The 16,437-nt window shown below is 53.1% G+C and overlaps 1 protein-coding gene across 5 annotated transcripts in view; it reads left to right on the top strand.

The window, feature by feature from the left end:
• Positions 1-16,437, top strand: part of IFT122 (intraflagellar transport 122) — a 71,797-nt gene that overhangs the window by 31,537 nt on the left and 23,823 nt on the right. For all 5 annotated transcript variants that reach the window (XR_010842460.1, XM_067043390.1, XM_067043391.1 and 2 more), the window contains 5 exons: positions 908-1,045; positions 2,449-2,613; positions 4,648-4,845; positions 10,736-10,876; positions 14,377-14,430. Coding sequence is in view for 4 of the 5 variants with exons in the window: in XM_067043390.1 (XP_066899491.1) it covers positions 908-1,045; positions 2,449-2,613; positions 4,648-4,845; positions 10,736-10,876; positions 14,377-14,430 (696 nt within the window). In the remaining variant the exon portion in view is untranslated. The remainder of the gene's footprint in view (positions 1-907; positions 1,046-2,448; positions 2,614-4,647; positions 4,846-10,735; positions 10,877-14,376; positions 14,431-16,437) is intronic.

Here is a 16,437-nt window from a genome sequence, read left to right as displayed (position 1 = left end):
GTGTCCGCTTCATGCTTCCCGCAAGAGTGGGGTACCCAACGCACAGCTTTAAAGTTGGTCACCAGGAAGCAAGTCCCTTTCCGTCCAGCTCAGTGGCTATTCATTGCTTTCCCTTTATTGAAATCTAGATGAGTCACACTCTACCAGAAAGTCATGGGCCATGAACTGGAAAATACTTTCTTGTATTGCAAAGCACTTTGTTAAACTGGGGTTGTATATATATTCTAATGACTTAAAGCATACGTTGATATCCCACAAAAGGAAGATCAGTATTTTTTGGTAAACATATACACCTAAAAATTTGTGATAACTTTCAGTTAGACAACAAAACAATTTATGATATCAACTCACAGTCGTAAAGGAAATTTTACTTCTGAGAACTTTCTTCACAGAAAAAAATTTCTCAACTTAGAGCTTCCTGGAAATGTGTAGGTCAGCGCCAGAAGGGTTTGGAAAGACTTTAAGAGAAGACCAGCCCAGCATCTTTCTTGGAAGTAGAGGTGGATCTGGTTTCAAGAAACTAGGCCTGTTGGAAGTGGTAAAATGGAAGAAATCCTTTAGGAATCACTGGATGTAAAATACTATTAAAAGCTCTCTAAAAATCCAGAACTTCGGGCAGTTTACGGCTACCATGGGTTATAGGATAGATGTGGCAAAAAGCTGTGCTTTTTGCTGCTGCCTCTGGCTGTGGCCGCCTGGAGGTCTGCTCGGGAACTGAGGCTGAGCTGGGCTTCGTGGGGAAAACGTGTGTGCAGGGGTAGTGGTGGCAGGCATGGGGTCTAGATGGGCTTCAGTGGGTACTGAGTGTGTAGGTGGTTTTCATCCCTGAGGTGCAGGCAGACCTCCTTGGGAGGACTGGGCACGCGTGTCCTGTTGAATATCCCGCCGAGCTGCGCTTGCTTTCTAGGAGAAGCGGCTGCAGTGCCTGTCCTTCAGCGCAGTGAGGGCGCGGGAGTGGCAGATGGAGTCTCTCATCCGCTACATCAAGGTGGTCGGCGGCCCCCCAGGAAGAGAGGGTCTGTTAGTCGGCCTGAAGAACGGACAGGTGAGTGCTACCTCGCGTCTCCCATCGGGCTGATTATCTGCAGGCAGACACGGGCAGCCGGACTGCCCGTGACCCTGAGGTGGGTTCCCCGGGGCAGGAACGGGGCTCCCCGGCCCCAGGCACACTGGAGGGCATCCCAGAGTTCCGTTTTACGAGGACAGCTTCAGGCCAGAGATGCTCCGACTCATAGCATGCCAAGTTCTGACAGAGCCGGCCCTGCAGCCTGTGGGCCGCCATGGAGTGGGGTAGTGGATTTAAGGTCACCCAGAAGTTGGGAGACTTGTTAGAGATGTAGTTTCACTGTCTTGCTAGGGAGGAAGGCAGAGCTCGCTCCTTAGGTCAGGTCCCGGTTAGAGCAATGAATGGGTCAAGGCGTGGGCTCCGGCTTGTATCCCAGAGGGTGCTAGTCCTCGGGCTGTTACTAGACGTTTAAGACAAATGGGCCCTTTGCTCACATAGGTGTGGAAAATCTCGGTTACAAAAAGATAAGCAGATATATGTGTGTGCGCGTGCGCGTGCGCGCGCGTGTGTGTGTGTGTGTGTGTGTGTGTGTGTGTGTGTGTATTCTTTGCTCAGAAGAAGAGAGTTCTAAGTGGGTTACATGGAAATTTGAAAGGAAAAATATCACTGCATCAGCCTAAGAGTCAAGCTGTCTGCAGATGGCTTGTGGCTGAGCCTTGTCAGGCCTTTCCTGGGGACGGAAGTCATGGCAGTTGAGTTTGGCAGGGGCCACAGTGTAGCAACGCCACAGGGAAGGAAAGCCCGCTTCCTCCTCTCTGTCAGCTCTCACTTCCAGTACGAGGCTGGAGAGCATGGGCTTTGTGGGCAGGTGGACCTGGGGTTTTGTTCGTCTGTAGCTGCCCACTAGCTGTGCGATCCCAGGCAAGTCACTTCACCTCTCTGAGGCTCAGGGGTTACAAATGAAGAGAATAGCACACGTTTCACGGGGCTGTCAAAAGCGGTCAGTGAGTGATAGCCGGGCACGTCATCAGCCCCGTCTTCGTCGTCATTGTCATCTTGCTGTGGCTACACCACACGTCTCGTTAGTGTTTACAGGCGCCTCTTCCCGTGGTAGTTTGTGACTCAGCTCTCGTTAGACGGTGTCTCCTGACCCTGCAGTTTGGGTGATGTTGTTAATAGTCCCCAGTCAAGCAGACGTTCAAGTGACTCGGTCGTGTCTTGGGGACTGTCCTTACCTTGGCGACCTCCGCTGGACCACACTCCCGGTCTCCTGTGGAGAAAGCCCCGTTCTCTTTCTTTTGATGGGTCCTCTTCTCCGCCCAGAGCGTCTGGTGAAGTTAGTGGGAGTTGCTCTTGTAGAGCACATGGGTTCCAACGGCCTGGCGGTGCTCCAGGGTGTTGTTGCCATGGGGACTCACAGTTTCCCTCTGAAATTTTGCCAGATCCTGAAGATCTTTGTGGACAGTCTCTTTGCCGTCGTCCTGCTCAAGCAGGCCACAGCCGTGCGCTGCCTGGACATGAGCGCCTCCCGCAACAAGTTGGCCGTGGTGGATGAAAACGACACGTGCCTGGTGTATGACATCCACACCAAGGAGCTGCTGTTTCAGGTGACCCCCGAGAGTGCCCAGGACAAGGTCCTTGCCTAGAGGCCCTCCCCTGGCTTCCCAGTCCCTGCAGGAAGGGCTCACACTGGCTCCCAGGCGGGCCGCACGCGAGCGGCGGGCGCTGGGCGAGCCTCGTGGACTTCGGTTTCCTCACAGGTAAGGTGGGCAAGTTACACCTTTCTTATGAGGTTACTGTGAGCAGTAAATGAATAATCATCAGTCTAAGTGGGGCTCGTAGGTGGGCTCTCAGTAGGTGGGTTAATGTGAAGATGATTCTTTGAAAAAGTCTGCTGCTCACCGGCTGGAGGCCTGCCTGTGTCTGCGGGAAACAGGACCGGTTTTGTCATCTGAGAGAAGGGAAGGGATGGGGGCAGCCCTTCCTCTGCCGTTTCCCAAGGATACCGTAAGAGCCAACAGCAGGTGGAGTGTGCGGGGGACGGTAGTTGCTTGCACACTGCCTGGTCCTGGGCCTGGAGGAGGGGCGTCCCCGGAGAAGAGCGCCCACAGCCTCCGTGCCCAGCGCCTGCTGGCTTTCTGCTGCACTCGGCGCTGCTCTTTGCCTCTTTAGGGCTTTGCAAGCCGTCAGGGCCATTTGCCTGAGGCGGGTTCCCCCCAGAGCTAAACCCTCCCCTGCCTGGCTTCCTCAGCCACTGCAGGTTTCCCTGCGTCATGGGCAGATCGAGGACCCTTCATCAGGGCTCCTCCTTGTCCTCGGCAGCAGAATCAGCACGGCAGAGCGGTGCGGCCTCGGTCGTTTGGAAGGGGACACCTGGCTACCACTAGCCCAGGGCGACTCCCCCTTAACCACTCGCCCCCATCACCAGGAGGCAGAGTGGTTTCGAGGAAAGAAAGGGCACAGGCTGTGCCTTCAGACAGACCTGCCTCCAGTCCTGCCTTCATCACTTACTGTGTGATCTCAAGCAAGTTAGTGAACCTCTCTGAGCCTCAATTTCTCCTTACCTCTAACATGCAACTAGTACTTGCCCCCTCACAGAATTGCTGCTGGGCTCAATAAGGTACCATAGAACCTAGCTCAGTGCCTGGCACAAAATAGGGCCTTCGGTGTTAGGTCTCTTCTCTCCAGACTGGACACCCACCCCCTGGAGGTAGGTTAGCAGGCCCCCAGCTGTGAATCTGCGCCTGAGCCCTGAAGGAGTGGACGGGTGTGTGTCCTTCCCAGTCCCCACTGAGGGCTCTGCAGGCAGCCAGGGAAGGTAATTGTCCAGGCTTGCCGGGAGACACAAACATTCCCAGCTATCTTTTTTTCTCATTATAAAAGTAATCCATGCTCATTATAAACGATTCAGGCATTGTCACAGATTCTAGGCAGAGAGGTATGAACATCTGCTGGTCCCTGGGGCCCCAGAGCTGAGCAGAAAACTTCGGAGGGGAAGTGAGGGGGAGGGGTGCCTCCCAGGGAGACTGTAGTTTTTACATGTGGGAATTGTCAATGCAGAGAGAATATATTATTTTCTAATTTTAAAAATAACTCAGTGTTCTTTTTCTTATTATAAAAAACAATGGATGTTTCATGAACCAAAAGAAAATTTCAGACAAACAGAAAATGTAGAAAATAAAAATGACCCACAATTCCACCCACCCTCAAACAATCCCTGTTAATTCTTTGGAATATACCCCTTTAAACCTTCTTCCATGACTAGTTTTTTGTTTTTTTTTTTCATGACTAGTTTTGTATATTCATTCTTTAATAGAGCTAGAACCCACCTTGCTGATTTTCTCACTTACTATGTCATGATTAATACTTGGGGATAATAATATTTTTTTTCAAAAGTAATGCTTGCTAAAAAAAAAAAAAAAAAAAGTAATGCTTGCTTATTAAAAAATTCCTGCACACACAGTGCAAAGAGGAGCTTGCCTCTGTGTCCTGTCCATTTTGTCCGATCCCCTTCTCCCCCCGTTCCCTACACCCCACTGTCGGCAACTTAGTGTGATTCGGGCTGTAAAAGGAGTCCTTGTCTGAGTGTAGCAATGGTGCCCGTGCCCGGGGCTGTCCCCCTCACCATCCCTGTCCCTCAGGAGCCGAATGCCAACAGTGTGGCCTGGAACACCCAGTGTGAGGACATGCTCTGCTTCTCTGGAGGCGGCTACCTCAACATCAAGGCCAGCACCTTCCCCGTGCACCAGCAGAAGCTGCAGGGCTTCGTGGTCGGCTACAACGGCTCCAGGATCTTCTGCCTCCACGCCTTTTCTATGTCGGCCGTGGAGGTGCCACAGGTAACCCGGGAGCCTGTCAGCTCTTAGCCGGGGCAGGGCAGACGAGACCAGGAAAGCCAGGCTCCTCGTGGTGCCTGGGAGGGACTGGGGAGGAGAGAGGGGAGAGAGACTAGAGTGGCAGCCGTGACAGCATGGAAGGCACTCTGGACTCGAACCTGAACCCCACCTCCACCCTTTGCAACCTGCGTGTCTTTGGGCAAACAGCTCAACCTCACTGAGCCTCCGTTTCTTTCTGATCCCCCTTTCCTGGGAGGGGCGGAGAGGGGTACGCAAGGTTGTCTGGCAGCAGACAGCGTGTTTTACTGAGAGCCGTGCGTGGGACAGAGCGGAACAAGCTGGCAAAGCTGAGAGTCCAGCTGGGAGTCCAGCAGGGCGTCCGCATGGCGTGCGAGGGGGCGGTGTGTGCGTGTGAGAGAGAATATGGGTGGGACGGGGCGTGGGAGCCGAGATCTGTTGAGCCAGAAAGGGAGCGTGGGACTGTCTGCACCCGTCCTTCAAACCGGGAGGAGGCCAGAACAGGTGGGGGGTTGGGGGGAGCTGGAGTCCCGAGCCACGGAGTGGTGGGGAGGGCAGAAACAGACGGGAGGGCAGAGATCGACAACCCAAGTAGGGGCTGGCCTAACCCTGGCGGCCCCAGATTCCTGTCTTCTCCCCGAGGGAATCACGCCCTCTGGAGGGCTGTCTTAAAATAGAGACAAGTGCCAAGGAGAGGCGAGCCCTCAATTTCCCGTCCTCGAGAGAGAGAATCACTCGACTTTTTTTTTTTTGGCTGTACATTGAGGCTTGTGGAATCTTAGTTCCCCGACCAGGGATTGAACCCGGGCCCCTGGCAGTGAAAGCACTAAGTCCTGACCACTGGACTACCCGGAAATTCCCAAGAATCACTCTTTTTTAAAAAAAATAAATTTATTTATTTTATTTATTTATTTTTGGCTATGTTGGGTCTTTGTTGCTGTGCACGGGCTTTCTCTAGTTGTGGCGAGCGGGGGCTGCTCTTCGTTGCGGTGCGTGGGCTTCCCAGTGTGGTGCCTTCTCTTGTTGCAGAGCACGGGCTCTAGGCGCACAGGCTTCCGTAGTTGTGGCTCGTGGGCTCTAGAACGCAGGCTCAGTAGTTGTGGTGCACGGGCTTAGTTGCTCTGCGGCATGTGGGATCTTCCCGGACCAGGGCTCGAACCCGTGTCCCCTGCATTGGCAGGCAGATTCTTTTTTTTTTTTTTAGCAATACACGGGCCTCTCACTGCTGTGGCCTCTCCCGTTGCGGAGCACAGGCTCCGGACGCGCAGGCTCAGCGGCCATGGCTCATGGGCCCAGCCGCTCCGTGGTATGTGGGATCCTCCCGGACCGGGGCACGAACCCATGTCCCCTGCATCGGCAGGCGGACTCTCAACCACTGCGCCACCAGGGAAGCCCGGCAGGCAGATTCTTAACCACCGTGCCACCAGGGAAGCCCAAGAATCACTGTTAAAGATTGTAGAATATATGCACCCAGACCGTTTCTATATGTACATATGATAGATGCGTGATACGCAATTATGAGTATATGATTTTATATAAACATTTTAAAACAAAAGTGGAACCGTACTGTAAATACTGTTTTGTGACTTTTGTCTGTATGTATTGCTCCTATAGATGAAACCTCAGGTTTACTGTACTTACTTTACTGAATGTGGATTATAAATAAGAGAGACTTTCAATCACCTCCCCTTACCTCCATCTTCTTATTAACCTGACATTTACGTACTGCAGACCCATCACTTTGTATGAATTATTGGCCATCAACTAGCATTCTGGCTTTTTCTCTCAGCAATCTATTGGAAACATGGCTCCACATTAGTAAATGTGCTTCTCTAGCATTTAAAAATACTGAAGTGATTGCAGATTCACATGTAATTGTCAGAAATCATACAGAGATTCCCTTGTACAACTTGCCGAGTTGTTCCGGCTGGTAACAGTTTGCAACCACAGTACAAACTTATCACTTGTGTAGGTGAGTGGTACCTCCGCTGTCAGCCCACGAGGTCCCTGGTGTTAGGTTGTCCTTCTGTTATAGTCACACCCCCTTCCTGCTGCCCCCATTGTTTTTTGTTGTTGTTGTTTTTTGCGGTATGCGGGCCTCTCACTGTTGTGGCCTCTCCCGTTGCGGAGCACAGGCTCCGGACGCGCAGGCTCAGCGGCCACGGCTCACGGGCCCAGCCGCTCCGCGGCACGTGGGATCTTCCCGGACCGGGGCACGAGCCCGCGTCCCCTGCATCGACAGGCGGACTCTCAACCACTGCGCCACCAGGGAAGCCCCCATTGTTTTTAATGATTGCTTTTTGTCCTGTCACGTGACATCCACACCTTACTCAACCAGTGCCTACTGTTCGATGGTCATGCTCTTTACAGCTTTTTCCCTATTGTAGATAGTGGGCATCTTTCTAGCTAAGTCTTTGCACCAATCCCAGTATAGCTCCTTGGTATAAGTTCCTAGGAGTGAAATTGCTGGGTCAGAGGTCATGTCTATGTGAAAGATTTGTAGACGTGTCTCCAGATTTGCCCTTCAGCGGAGCTCCGTCCGTCTGTGCCCTCTCCAGACGCCTCACCTTCACTCGCGCTCCCTGCCTTGGCTTCTTGTAAAGGCTGGGCTGGGGTCCGCTTCTCCCTCTAAGCTGATGATACCCTGGTTACTTATTGCTTTGGGAATTAATAGTGCCTGACACAGAGCAGTTATTCAATAAATGGTAGTAGAATTAAGATCTGAGGAAAAGGATAGAGAAAAAAAGAAAGCCAGAGAAAGAAGGGACAGAGGTGGGTGGAAGCAGGGCAGGAGGAGGGGCAAGAACCGCCCCTGCTGGACTGTTTCCTTGTGGTGCTCCGCATCCCGAGCCCCGGCCCCACAGCCACCAGAAGCCCAGTCCTCCTCCACCGTGCCAGACAGGCCATGCTGGGTGACAGTCCTCCTCCAAGACTGCCATCGTGACCTCGAAGATAAATGCAGTTTGCTGCTGCTCCCTGGCTTTGGCCGCCAAGAGGAGCCGGCAGGGCAGTGCGGGGCTTCCTCTGAAGCCAGGCCCTTCAGATTCAGCAGCCAGAGCCCCGTTGGCCGCACGAAGGCCGTCCTGCTGACACAGCAGGTCACTACTGCCAAGGGTTCGGAAAGGCAGCCTAAAGACAGAGGCTGTTTATCTGTCGCCTCTGCCTCCAGCCATCCTGTGGCTTTGGCCCGGAGAGGAGGGAGAAAGAGCAGACCCGCTCTGGGGATTTCTGGTTTCCTTTCGAAATTTACATCATCTTGTGCAAGAATTGGTTAGTCAGGGCTGCCAAGTAGGGCGGCGAACCCTGGTCGGGCTTCTCAGGGCGGCGGTGACTTCATGCTTGGAATGCAACAGTGAGATCAAGTAGAGCTCAGAGGGCATTTGTTCCATCAGTATATTTGTAAAACTCCCGTTCTCAGATGGTGCCTCCCAGGCAAGCCCAAGTGTTAACCGTTTGTCCTGTGCTGGCTTCTCCTGTGCTTGTCCGAGTCCCTCAACCACCCTTACGGGGCTCAACTCTGGGGGCAGTTGAGGGGAAGGAGCACTGGGTCTGAGTTCTGACTCTGCCGTCTCAACCAGCTGTGACCTTGAGCAGCTCCTTTCACTGTTCGGGCCTCACTTTTCCTTGCGGTGGAGCTAAACGCACCCATCCTTCGGGTTGTGTCTGGCCCAATTCCTATTATTATTATTATCATCATCAGTCTTTAAATAGCAAACCCTACAGAACAACTAAGTTGGAACAGAGGTTGGTCACCAAAGGAGTTTAGAAAGGAAAGCTCATTGTTCTTGGGGAGTTTGAGAAAGCTTCCGTGAGGTGGTGACAGTTGATCTGAGCCCAGAAAGGTCTGGAAAGACAGAGAGGAACAGCAGGTGTGTTTCTGTGCTGAGACAGCACAGTGGGGAGGGAGCATGCTCGCTTCAAAGCACTGGTGGCCAGTGGGCTGGGCAGGGCGTCGTAACAGAAGCAGTGAGTTTACCCCAAGTCCCACAGCGAGGATGTGGCTGAGCTAGGCCGAGGTTCTAGCTCAGCTGCTCCCCGCTTCATACCCCGCCGCCCCCTGGAAGGGAGGAGAGATGGGGGCGCAGGGCAGAAAAGGTGAGCATTGAGAAGCAATCTTGCTGTCAGAGGGGAGAATGGCTTAAAAAGAAACACGTTTCCTTCAACTCTAAAGCTAAAAAATGGGGGGCTTCCCTGGTGGCGCAGTGGTTGAGAATTCGCCTGCCGATGCAGGGGACACGGGTTCGTGCCCCAGTCCGGGAAGATCCCACATGCCGCGGAGCGGCTGGGCCCGTGAGCCATGGCCGCTGAGCCTGCGCGTCCGGAGCCTGTGCTCCGCAACGGGAGAGGCCACAACAGTGAGAGGCCCGCGTACCACAAAAAAAAAAACAAAAAACAACAACAACAAAAAATAAAGCTAAAAAATGGGGTAGGGAATTTCAAAGATACAGGCCCCAAATGGAGACAGCAGCTCTTCCAGCTCCCCATTTGGGAACCGTTAGTGCAGAGGTACTGGCTGATCGATTCCACTGCCCAGGAAGCCAGAAGGAGGGGTGCAGTCCCTTTAGCACGCCGACTGGCCTTTCGTTGTTAAGGACACCCAGGCCCAGCTCACACCTGTTCTCGTGTGCGAAAGAACACACACACACACACACACACACACACACACACACACACACACGGCAGGAGCACAGAACCTGGTCAGCGTGCCCCTGGTCCAGCCCCAGGGCTTCCATGTGCCACTTCTGTGTCCTTAGCAGGTCAGTTGCCCTCTCAGTCTCCGGGCAGTAATCAGGGGGCAGTAATACCTACTACGCAGGGCTGTTGGGCCTGATCCAAAAGCACTTCGTAAACCTAAAAAAAGTTATTAAGAACTGTTCACAGGTAACATGGTGAGGCAGCCCTGTCTGGATGGAGGGATGGTAGGAAGGTTCCCAGGGCCAGGGCACTAGGAGATGGCAGCCTTTCCTGGGAGAAGCATGCTTTTCCGCCCTCCTCGTAAGAGGCCATCCCAGGCCCCTTCCTCACAGTAACGTCGTTCATTCCTTCAGCAGACGTAGGCTGAGGGCCCGCTGAGGGAGTTAGGTACGACCCCCGCCGCCACCCTCAGGTTGTGCACAGCCTTATGGGGACAGACTTTTAATTAAAATACAGCTGGAGTGACTTCCCTGGTGGCACAGTGGTTAAGACTCCATGCTCCCAATGCAGGGGGCCCGGGTTCAATTCCTGGTCAGGGAACTAGATCTCACATGCATGCTGCAACCAAGAGTTCACATGCCACAACCAAGGAGCCCGCCTGCCTCAACTAAGGAGCTGGCGAGCTGCAACTAAGGAGTCCGTGAGCCACAACTAAGGAGCCTGCAACTAAGACCCAGCACAACCAGATAAATAAACAAATATTTTTAAAAAATAAAATACACCCTGAGTTCAGGACAAGGGGCAGGGGGAGCTCAGAGCCCTTCCCTGGAGGGGTCAGTGAAGACTTTACAGAAGAGGTGACAGTTTAACAGGGCCTTTAAAGCCAATTAGGTTCTTTGCAGAGGGCAAGGAGGGGCAAAGGCATTCCAGGCAAGGGTGACATCTTGTGATCCGGCCACCTTGGAGGTGGGGAAAGCCGGCGGTGGTGGAGGGGAGGCAGGTGGAAGTTTGTGCTACTGAATACGGTGGTTCAATACGATGGCTGTGAAAGGGGTGGCCGAATGGAAGGGCATCAGGCGGGCCGGGGTGAGGCTGAGCAGGGTGCCGATGGCTCACTGTGGCCTTGCTCTGTGACATTCGTCATTAAGTTGGTGCACACACGTGGAATCAGGCTTTGTGTGCATCTGACTCTTCCGTTGCCCTGAAGGCAGTCTTCTTTCCTTTTGATGAAATCCTCCAGTCTGCTCCGATGTACCAGTACCTGGATAGGAAGATGTTCCGAGAAGCCTACCAGATTGCTTGCTTGGGCGTGACAGACACTGACTGGCGCGAGCTGGCCATGGAAGCTTTAGAAGGATTGGAGTTTGAAACAGCAAAGAAGGTAAGCGTCAGTCAGCGTGAGCTGGAATTTGGTCCTCGCAGGGTCCCTTGAGGAGGCAGACGCTTACTGTCATGGACTCTGGAGTTAGACTGACCTGGGCTGGGATCCCTGCACTGCCACCTCCGTGAGCCTCAGCAGGTAACAGCCTTTCTGAGGTTGCTCATCTGTAAAATTAGGGTGACGACAGGCCCCATCCTCATGGAGTTAGAAGGATCTAATGGATAATGCCTGTAGAGCCTAACACAGAAGAAGGGGCATCTGATAGACTGTAGCTGTCAGCCTCCTGAGCGATCATCCGTGCACAGTGCACAGCAAAGCCTGCACGTTGTCAGCAGTCAGTCAGCGGTAGCTTTTATCATTGGTATAAGCGCTTACTGGTATTAGGGCCGCTTATTACACAATGCTGTTTTTCTTGGCACTCCGCTAAGTACATGGGAAGAAACGGTCAAGTTCTCTGACTCTGACAGCATTGTCACTGCACACATACCTTCATGGCATGCATGATTCATGGCCTTGATGCGTGGTGGCGTTTCCTGGCTTAGTCTATTAAAACTACAGAAATGGTGGAAAACATTTGCCCCCTTTCCCCACGTTAGAAAAAGCCCAGCTACGTCTCTGAGATGGGTTTTCGTCTGGAGCCTGAGGTGGGGAAACGAGTGGCTTCCAAACCCCCCTCCCCTCTTTTTCTTCCCCACAGTCAATTAGCCAGGCCCTCATTTAGCCCGTACTCCTGGCTGGTGGGCACGTGGTTGCAGAAGTGTGTGGTGCCTGCCCTGTGCTAGCATGGGACTTCTAGGCCTGAAAAGAGAGTGGATGGGGGACCAGGCCGGGACTCAGCAGCAGGGTTGAGGCCCAGCTGTGCCTGCACGGGCTGCATGACTCCAGCCAGCCACTTCTCTTGGAGCTTCAGCCCTCCCACTCCCACAGCGGGACGGTGCAAACGCCGACTGACAGGCCTGCGCGACACAGTGTCATCAGGCGTAACCCCCACGTAGTAAGAGGGATTCTAAAACTAGCAGTGGTTGTACAAATGCCAACCATTATTACAACAAGTAAAATTACCATGATACGATAATTATCTGTTTCATAGTTTTAGATCTAGTTAGCATCAGACAAGTGGTAATAGAGGAGGGCTATTAGGAATTCTTAAGAATTCAGAGGAGGGAGGGAGGAAGCAAGTCCCTGGAGGGAGCTTCCCTCTCCTGCCCCACCCAGAAATGCCAGGAGGGGTGAAGAATGACACAGGATTCCTAGAATGTGTTTTGTTCGTTTGTTTTTAGCCTGGAATGAAATGAGAAGTCTTCCTGAGAGACTGTCAGTTCCTTACACCCAGCAACTAACTAAGCATCAGTCTCATCCTCGCTTCAGCCAACACTGCCTCGCACGGTGCCGTAGACCATTAGGCTCTCAGCAAACGTTTGAAACATTTGACGCAAACTAAACTGGAACCCCTCCTCCCCACCCTGTATCCTCCAAACGCTCCCTGAGAATAGAGATTACTGTGTGCCGCCCACAAGGTTTTAACCATAGACTAGAACTTGATCATTTTATCCAAATTCCCATTCCCCAGCCTTTCTTTTTCTGCTTTGCCAAGTCTCGGGCACACGGGGACGGAGGGTGGTTCCCGGTGATAGGCCAGTGTCTCCACTAGATGGCGGAGGAGAGCTGCTTCACACCTGGGAAGGCAGCCCCAAGCAGAACGGCAGATGAGGCCCTGTTCCCACACTTCCCCCTGCTTGAGGTTATCCACGGGCCTTGTGACTCTGACCGCTCCGACCAGGGCACCCGGCACTCTGCAGAATGTGTCAGGGCTGAAGAAACAGGTTTCTCACGGTGACAAGTCCTCAAATCCTAGCAGAGTAGAACTAGGAAGGCCGTGGAGAGGACCTCGCTAGCTTGCCCCCTTTTAATAAGGAAGTTGTTGCAGCCTGGAGGCGGGCGAGGGTGAGGTTCAGGGCCCCCCAGCTGGAAGGTCTCAGAGCCAGGACTGAGACCTCGAACGCTCCTTCTTTCCTCTCTGCCACCTTGCCAGACACCCCAGGCTTTCCCCTCATGTTGCTTTCAGGAAGCCCAGATCTAGACGAGAGCTTGTAAGCCCTCCTGTGTGGAAAATGTGTGCTTTGAGCCCTCATTCCTTTGCTTATGTGATTGATGCCTGCCCGACCCTTTCAAGGGACCCCTCTTCAGGCCCCATCTGTCAGGTGCCTACCCTGTGATGCTTTGCTTAGTCCAGCCTCCACACTCCTGCCCCTGCCCGTTTCCAGACAGTGAATCTGTGTTTCCCAGGGCATCTGGTTTGTAATTGTATAGCTCTTGGCTCAGGGAGAGTTCAGGATCTGTTTAATCTGCCTGCCTCCCCTTTTAAAATATAGACCCCTGAATCACAGAGGGGGACAAGGGCCAAGTCATGTTCGTCTCTGGGTCCGCAGCCCCTGATACGATGCCTGGCCCTGCAGGGTGAAGAGATGAAGTCACATTTTGGTCACCTGTGAGGCAGCCAGAGGCCGGGTGACCTGCTAATCTCCTGGCTTTTTAGGTGGCGGATGTCATGCAGCTGAGCAGAGAGAGCAGTTGGCCAGGGTTGTTGTTCTGCATTTTAAACTCGAAGGCTCCTCAACCTGCTGCCTCCTCCAGGCATGTGTCAGCCCATTTCATATGGGACGCTGTAGAGACGCCCGCCTGGGAGGAATTAAATGGGAGGAGATGCTGGCAGCAAAGCCACGTGAAGATCTGCCCGACAGGGTGGGTTATGTTCCTCTAAACCCCTTGCAGGATCTGAAAGCAGCCCAAGGGGCTTAGCTAACATCAATTTGCGTGCAGAAGGCTGCCTAGAAGTTTCTGGCAGGCCATGGGTTAAAATCTCTGGCTTTACTGCGAGTCCAACACAAGAGCTCCACTTTTAGGATTTACATAAGAGTTTGCCTTCCAGGGGCTTGGAGTGATTCATTCCCTACCTCCCCCTTCCTTCCTTCCAGAAGTCATCTTTGTTCCTTCTCAGCTTTCCCCTCTTCGCCTCCCCCTGTGCCGGCACCACAGGCCCTGTGTTTGTGCCCTGCCGGGAAGCGAGGCTGTCTCCCGTGCTCCGTCCTGGTCACTGAGGTGCACGTGCGGTCTCTCCTCCGTCAGCACGTCCCCCCCACTCCCACTCCTGTGCTGCTGCCTCAGAGGCTCAGACCAGCCCGGTCTTCCCTTTCGCATAGAGATTCCTCCAAGCCAGCCCCATCCCAGACTGCAGTATCCGAGTTTTGTTTACCTAGTCCCAAAGTGAGTGATGCAACCAGGGCTTCTTTGCCGTTCTTCATATGGACTAATCCCAGGGACAAAGCCATGCTTCCCTGGGTGGCAGGACCCTCCCGGTACACACGGTGATTAATCAGTGCTTGTTTCTTTCCCTCCTTACTGGCTCACTTTCTGAAGCTTGACTCCCCACCCCCAGCCAATCACCCACTTTTGAAGCCCAGAAGGCAGCTGATTTTATTCCTTCATTTCTTCCCCTGTAGGCCTTCACCAGAGTACAAGACCTCCGGTATTTAGAGCTCATCAACAGCATTGAGGTAAAAGATGAAGCGTTCTTGATTCTCAGGGAAGCGCACACGCGCTGTCTGTGGTTTGCAGGCGGCTCTTCCAGCAGGCGAGGGTCTTGAGGACACATGGACAGAGCCCACTGGTGTGTGGGCATCCGGGCCCCAGCCTTGCTGTGGGGGGGAGAGTGCCACGTGGGGGGCCCCAGCACGTGGGAGCCGGGAGTACAGTCTTTCACTTGGGAGCTGGGTGAGGGAGGCAGGTGGGCCCCTAATCTCTCAGAGCTTCGGTCTCTTGTCTGTGAAGCGGGGTGAGACCTACCTCACAGGGTTGCTAGGAGGATCAAACAGTTCTCAGTAACCGGATTTCATCCTCACAGTGGCTGTTAGCTTGCTACCCCCTCTAGGGCTCGAACAACGTGCCAGTGTAGGAGGCATTTCCCAGATGCACGTGATCTGCACCCACCTGCAGGGATGGGCCCTGGGGAGGGAGGCATGTGACCAAGCTGGCGCCTACTGAGCTCTGAGCCCTCCCTGCAGCCCACCGGTCCCGGCCTGGACCTCGTCAGCCACACCCAGAGGCGGATGGGGGCCTAAAGAGGCTGGTTCTAGCTGTACCATTTGCTGGGTGATGGGCAAAAATATTTTTCATTCCTGTGCATCTTCAGGCTGTCAGACGTCCGTAAAAAGGTGTACATATTTCTTCTTCCGAGCAGATTTATTGTGAGGCTCTGGGAATGTGAGATACATTTGAATTCACATATGGAAGCAGTGAGAGGAGATCAGCAAGTGTCTCCTCCCTTCGATTCAGTTCAGCATAATAAACACCTGTCGTGGGCCAGGCCGTGTGGCTGAGCCCCGTGGGCAAAGAGCTGGGCGGAAGAGAGGCCTGCAGGAGCTCACAGCCTGCTTGGCCGAGGACTAGTTGCTGTTTGTTGGGTTCCTGCCCCATGCCGCCCGCGTGATCGATGTGTACACGATTCTGAATCCTCACAACGAACTTGATGAGGCAGCTGCTGTTCTTACCTCTGTTTGATTAATAAGGAAACTAAGGCTCAGAAAGGCTGTGTCACGTCCCCAGGGCAAAAAGATGGGTTGGAATTTAAGCCAGTTCTGTTTTCCAAGCCCCTGCTGTCTTTACTCTGGGCCGCGTTGCCCGCTCGGAAGTTGCTCCTGGCGCTTGCCCTGCATACTCTCTCCCTCCCCCAGCACAGTCACGAGGAGCAGCTCTGTCTCCCATTCCGTCCTTACCTGAATGGTGAAGGGTTTCTTCAGAGCCATCTACCCATGACGCCCAGTACCGCTTACTACTAGGGGCCACATTTGTAGATCAACTGGTCTAGATCTAGGGGTCTTAACACGAGGCCATGGAACATAATTTTTCTCTGTGTAAAAGTAACCGACCTCTGTGAGGCCCAACTCTGCCCACTTATCATGTCTTACTGAGATCCCGTGTACTGTCTCTTCTGGTGTGCTGTGAGCTGGGCACAGTAAACTTGTAAGAATTGCCTCTTGAAAAAGAGCAAAGTGCCTTTGAGTGCGTATCCATCTTGTTTGCTCTGAGGCCTTAGTTGCTTGCTTCTAGGCATTCAGCATTATTCCAGAGAACCGGGGTTCCTTACTGCGCTTCTTTTGGATGGGCGAGATGCGTCTGTGCTGATAGCAGGAGGAACGGCATCTGTCCATGTGGCTCTTACACGTTGAGTGTGTGGAATCCTTTGTACTGATCATGGTGAGGTTCTGGGGCCCGGAACAGATTTGGCCTAAATTCCACGCCTAGTGAAACCTATTTCTTGATCTCACTGCAAGATTTTAATTCATTTCATACTATTAGGAGTTAGTTTATTTGGATGATTAGCCTAAACTATGTGTAGTTTGGTTTCTTTTTTGGGGGGGGGTTAAAAAATTACTTCTGCCAGTGGGGAAGCATGTTGCCCGCAGCCCTTATAACTTTCACCAGCTTACCTAGGAGTTTGAGTCAATGTTTCATCTTCCTCCACTGCGATACACTTGCTAGAAAACAAGCAAAAGGAGACTGCC

This window comes from Kogia breviceps, chromosome 10, assembly GCF_026419965.1.
Source record: "Kogia breviceps isolate mKogBre1 chromosome 10, mKogBre1 haplotype 1, whole genome shotgun sequence".
In the NCBI taxonomy this organism is placed as follows: Eukaryota; Metazoa; Chordata; class Mammalia; order Artiodactyla; family Physeteridae; genus Kogia; species Kogia breviceps.
Note: the sequence above shows the minus strand (reverse complement) of the source record. Positions and strands in the feature narration are given on the sequence as shown.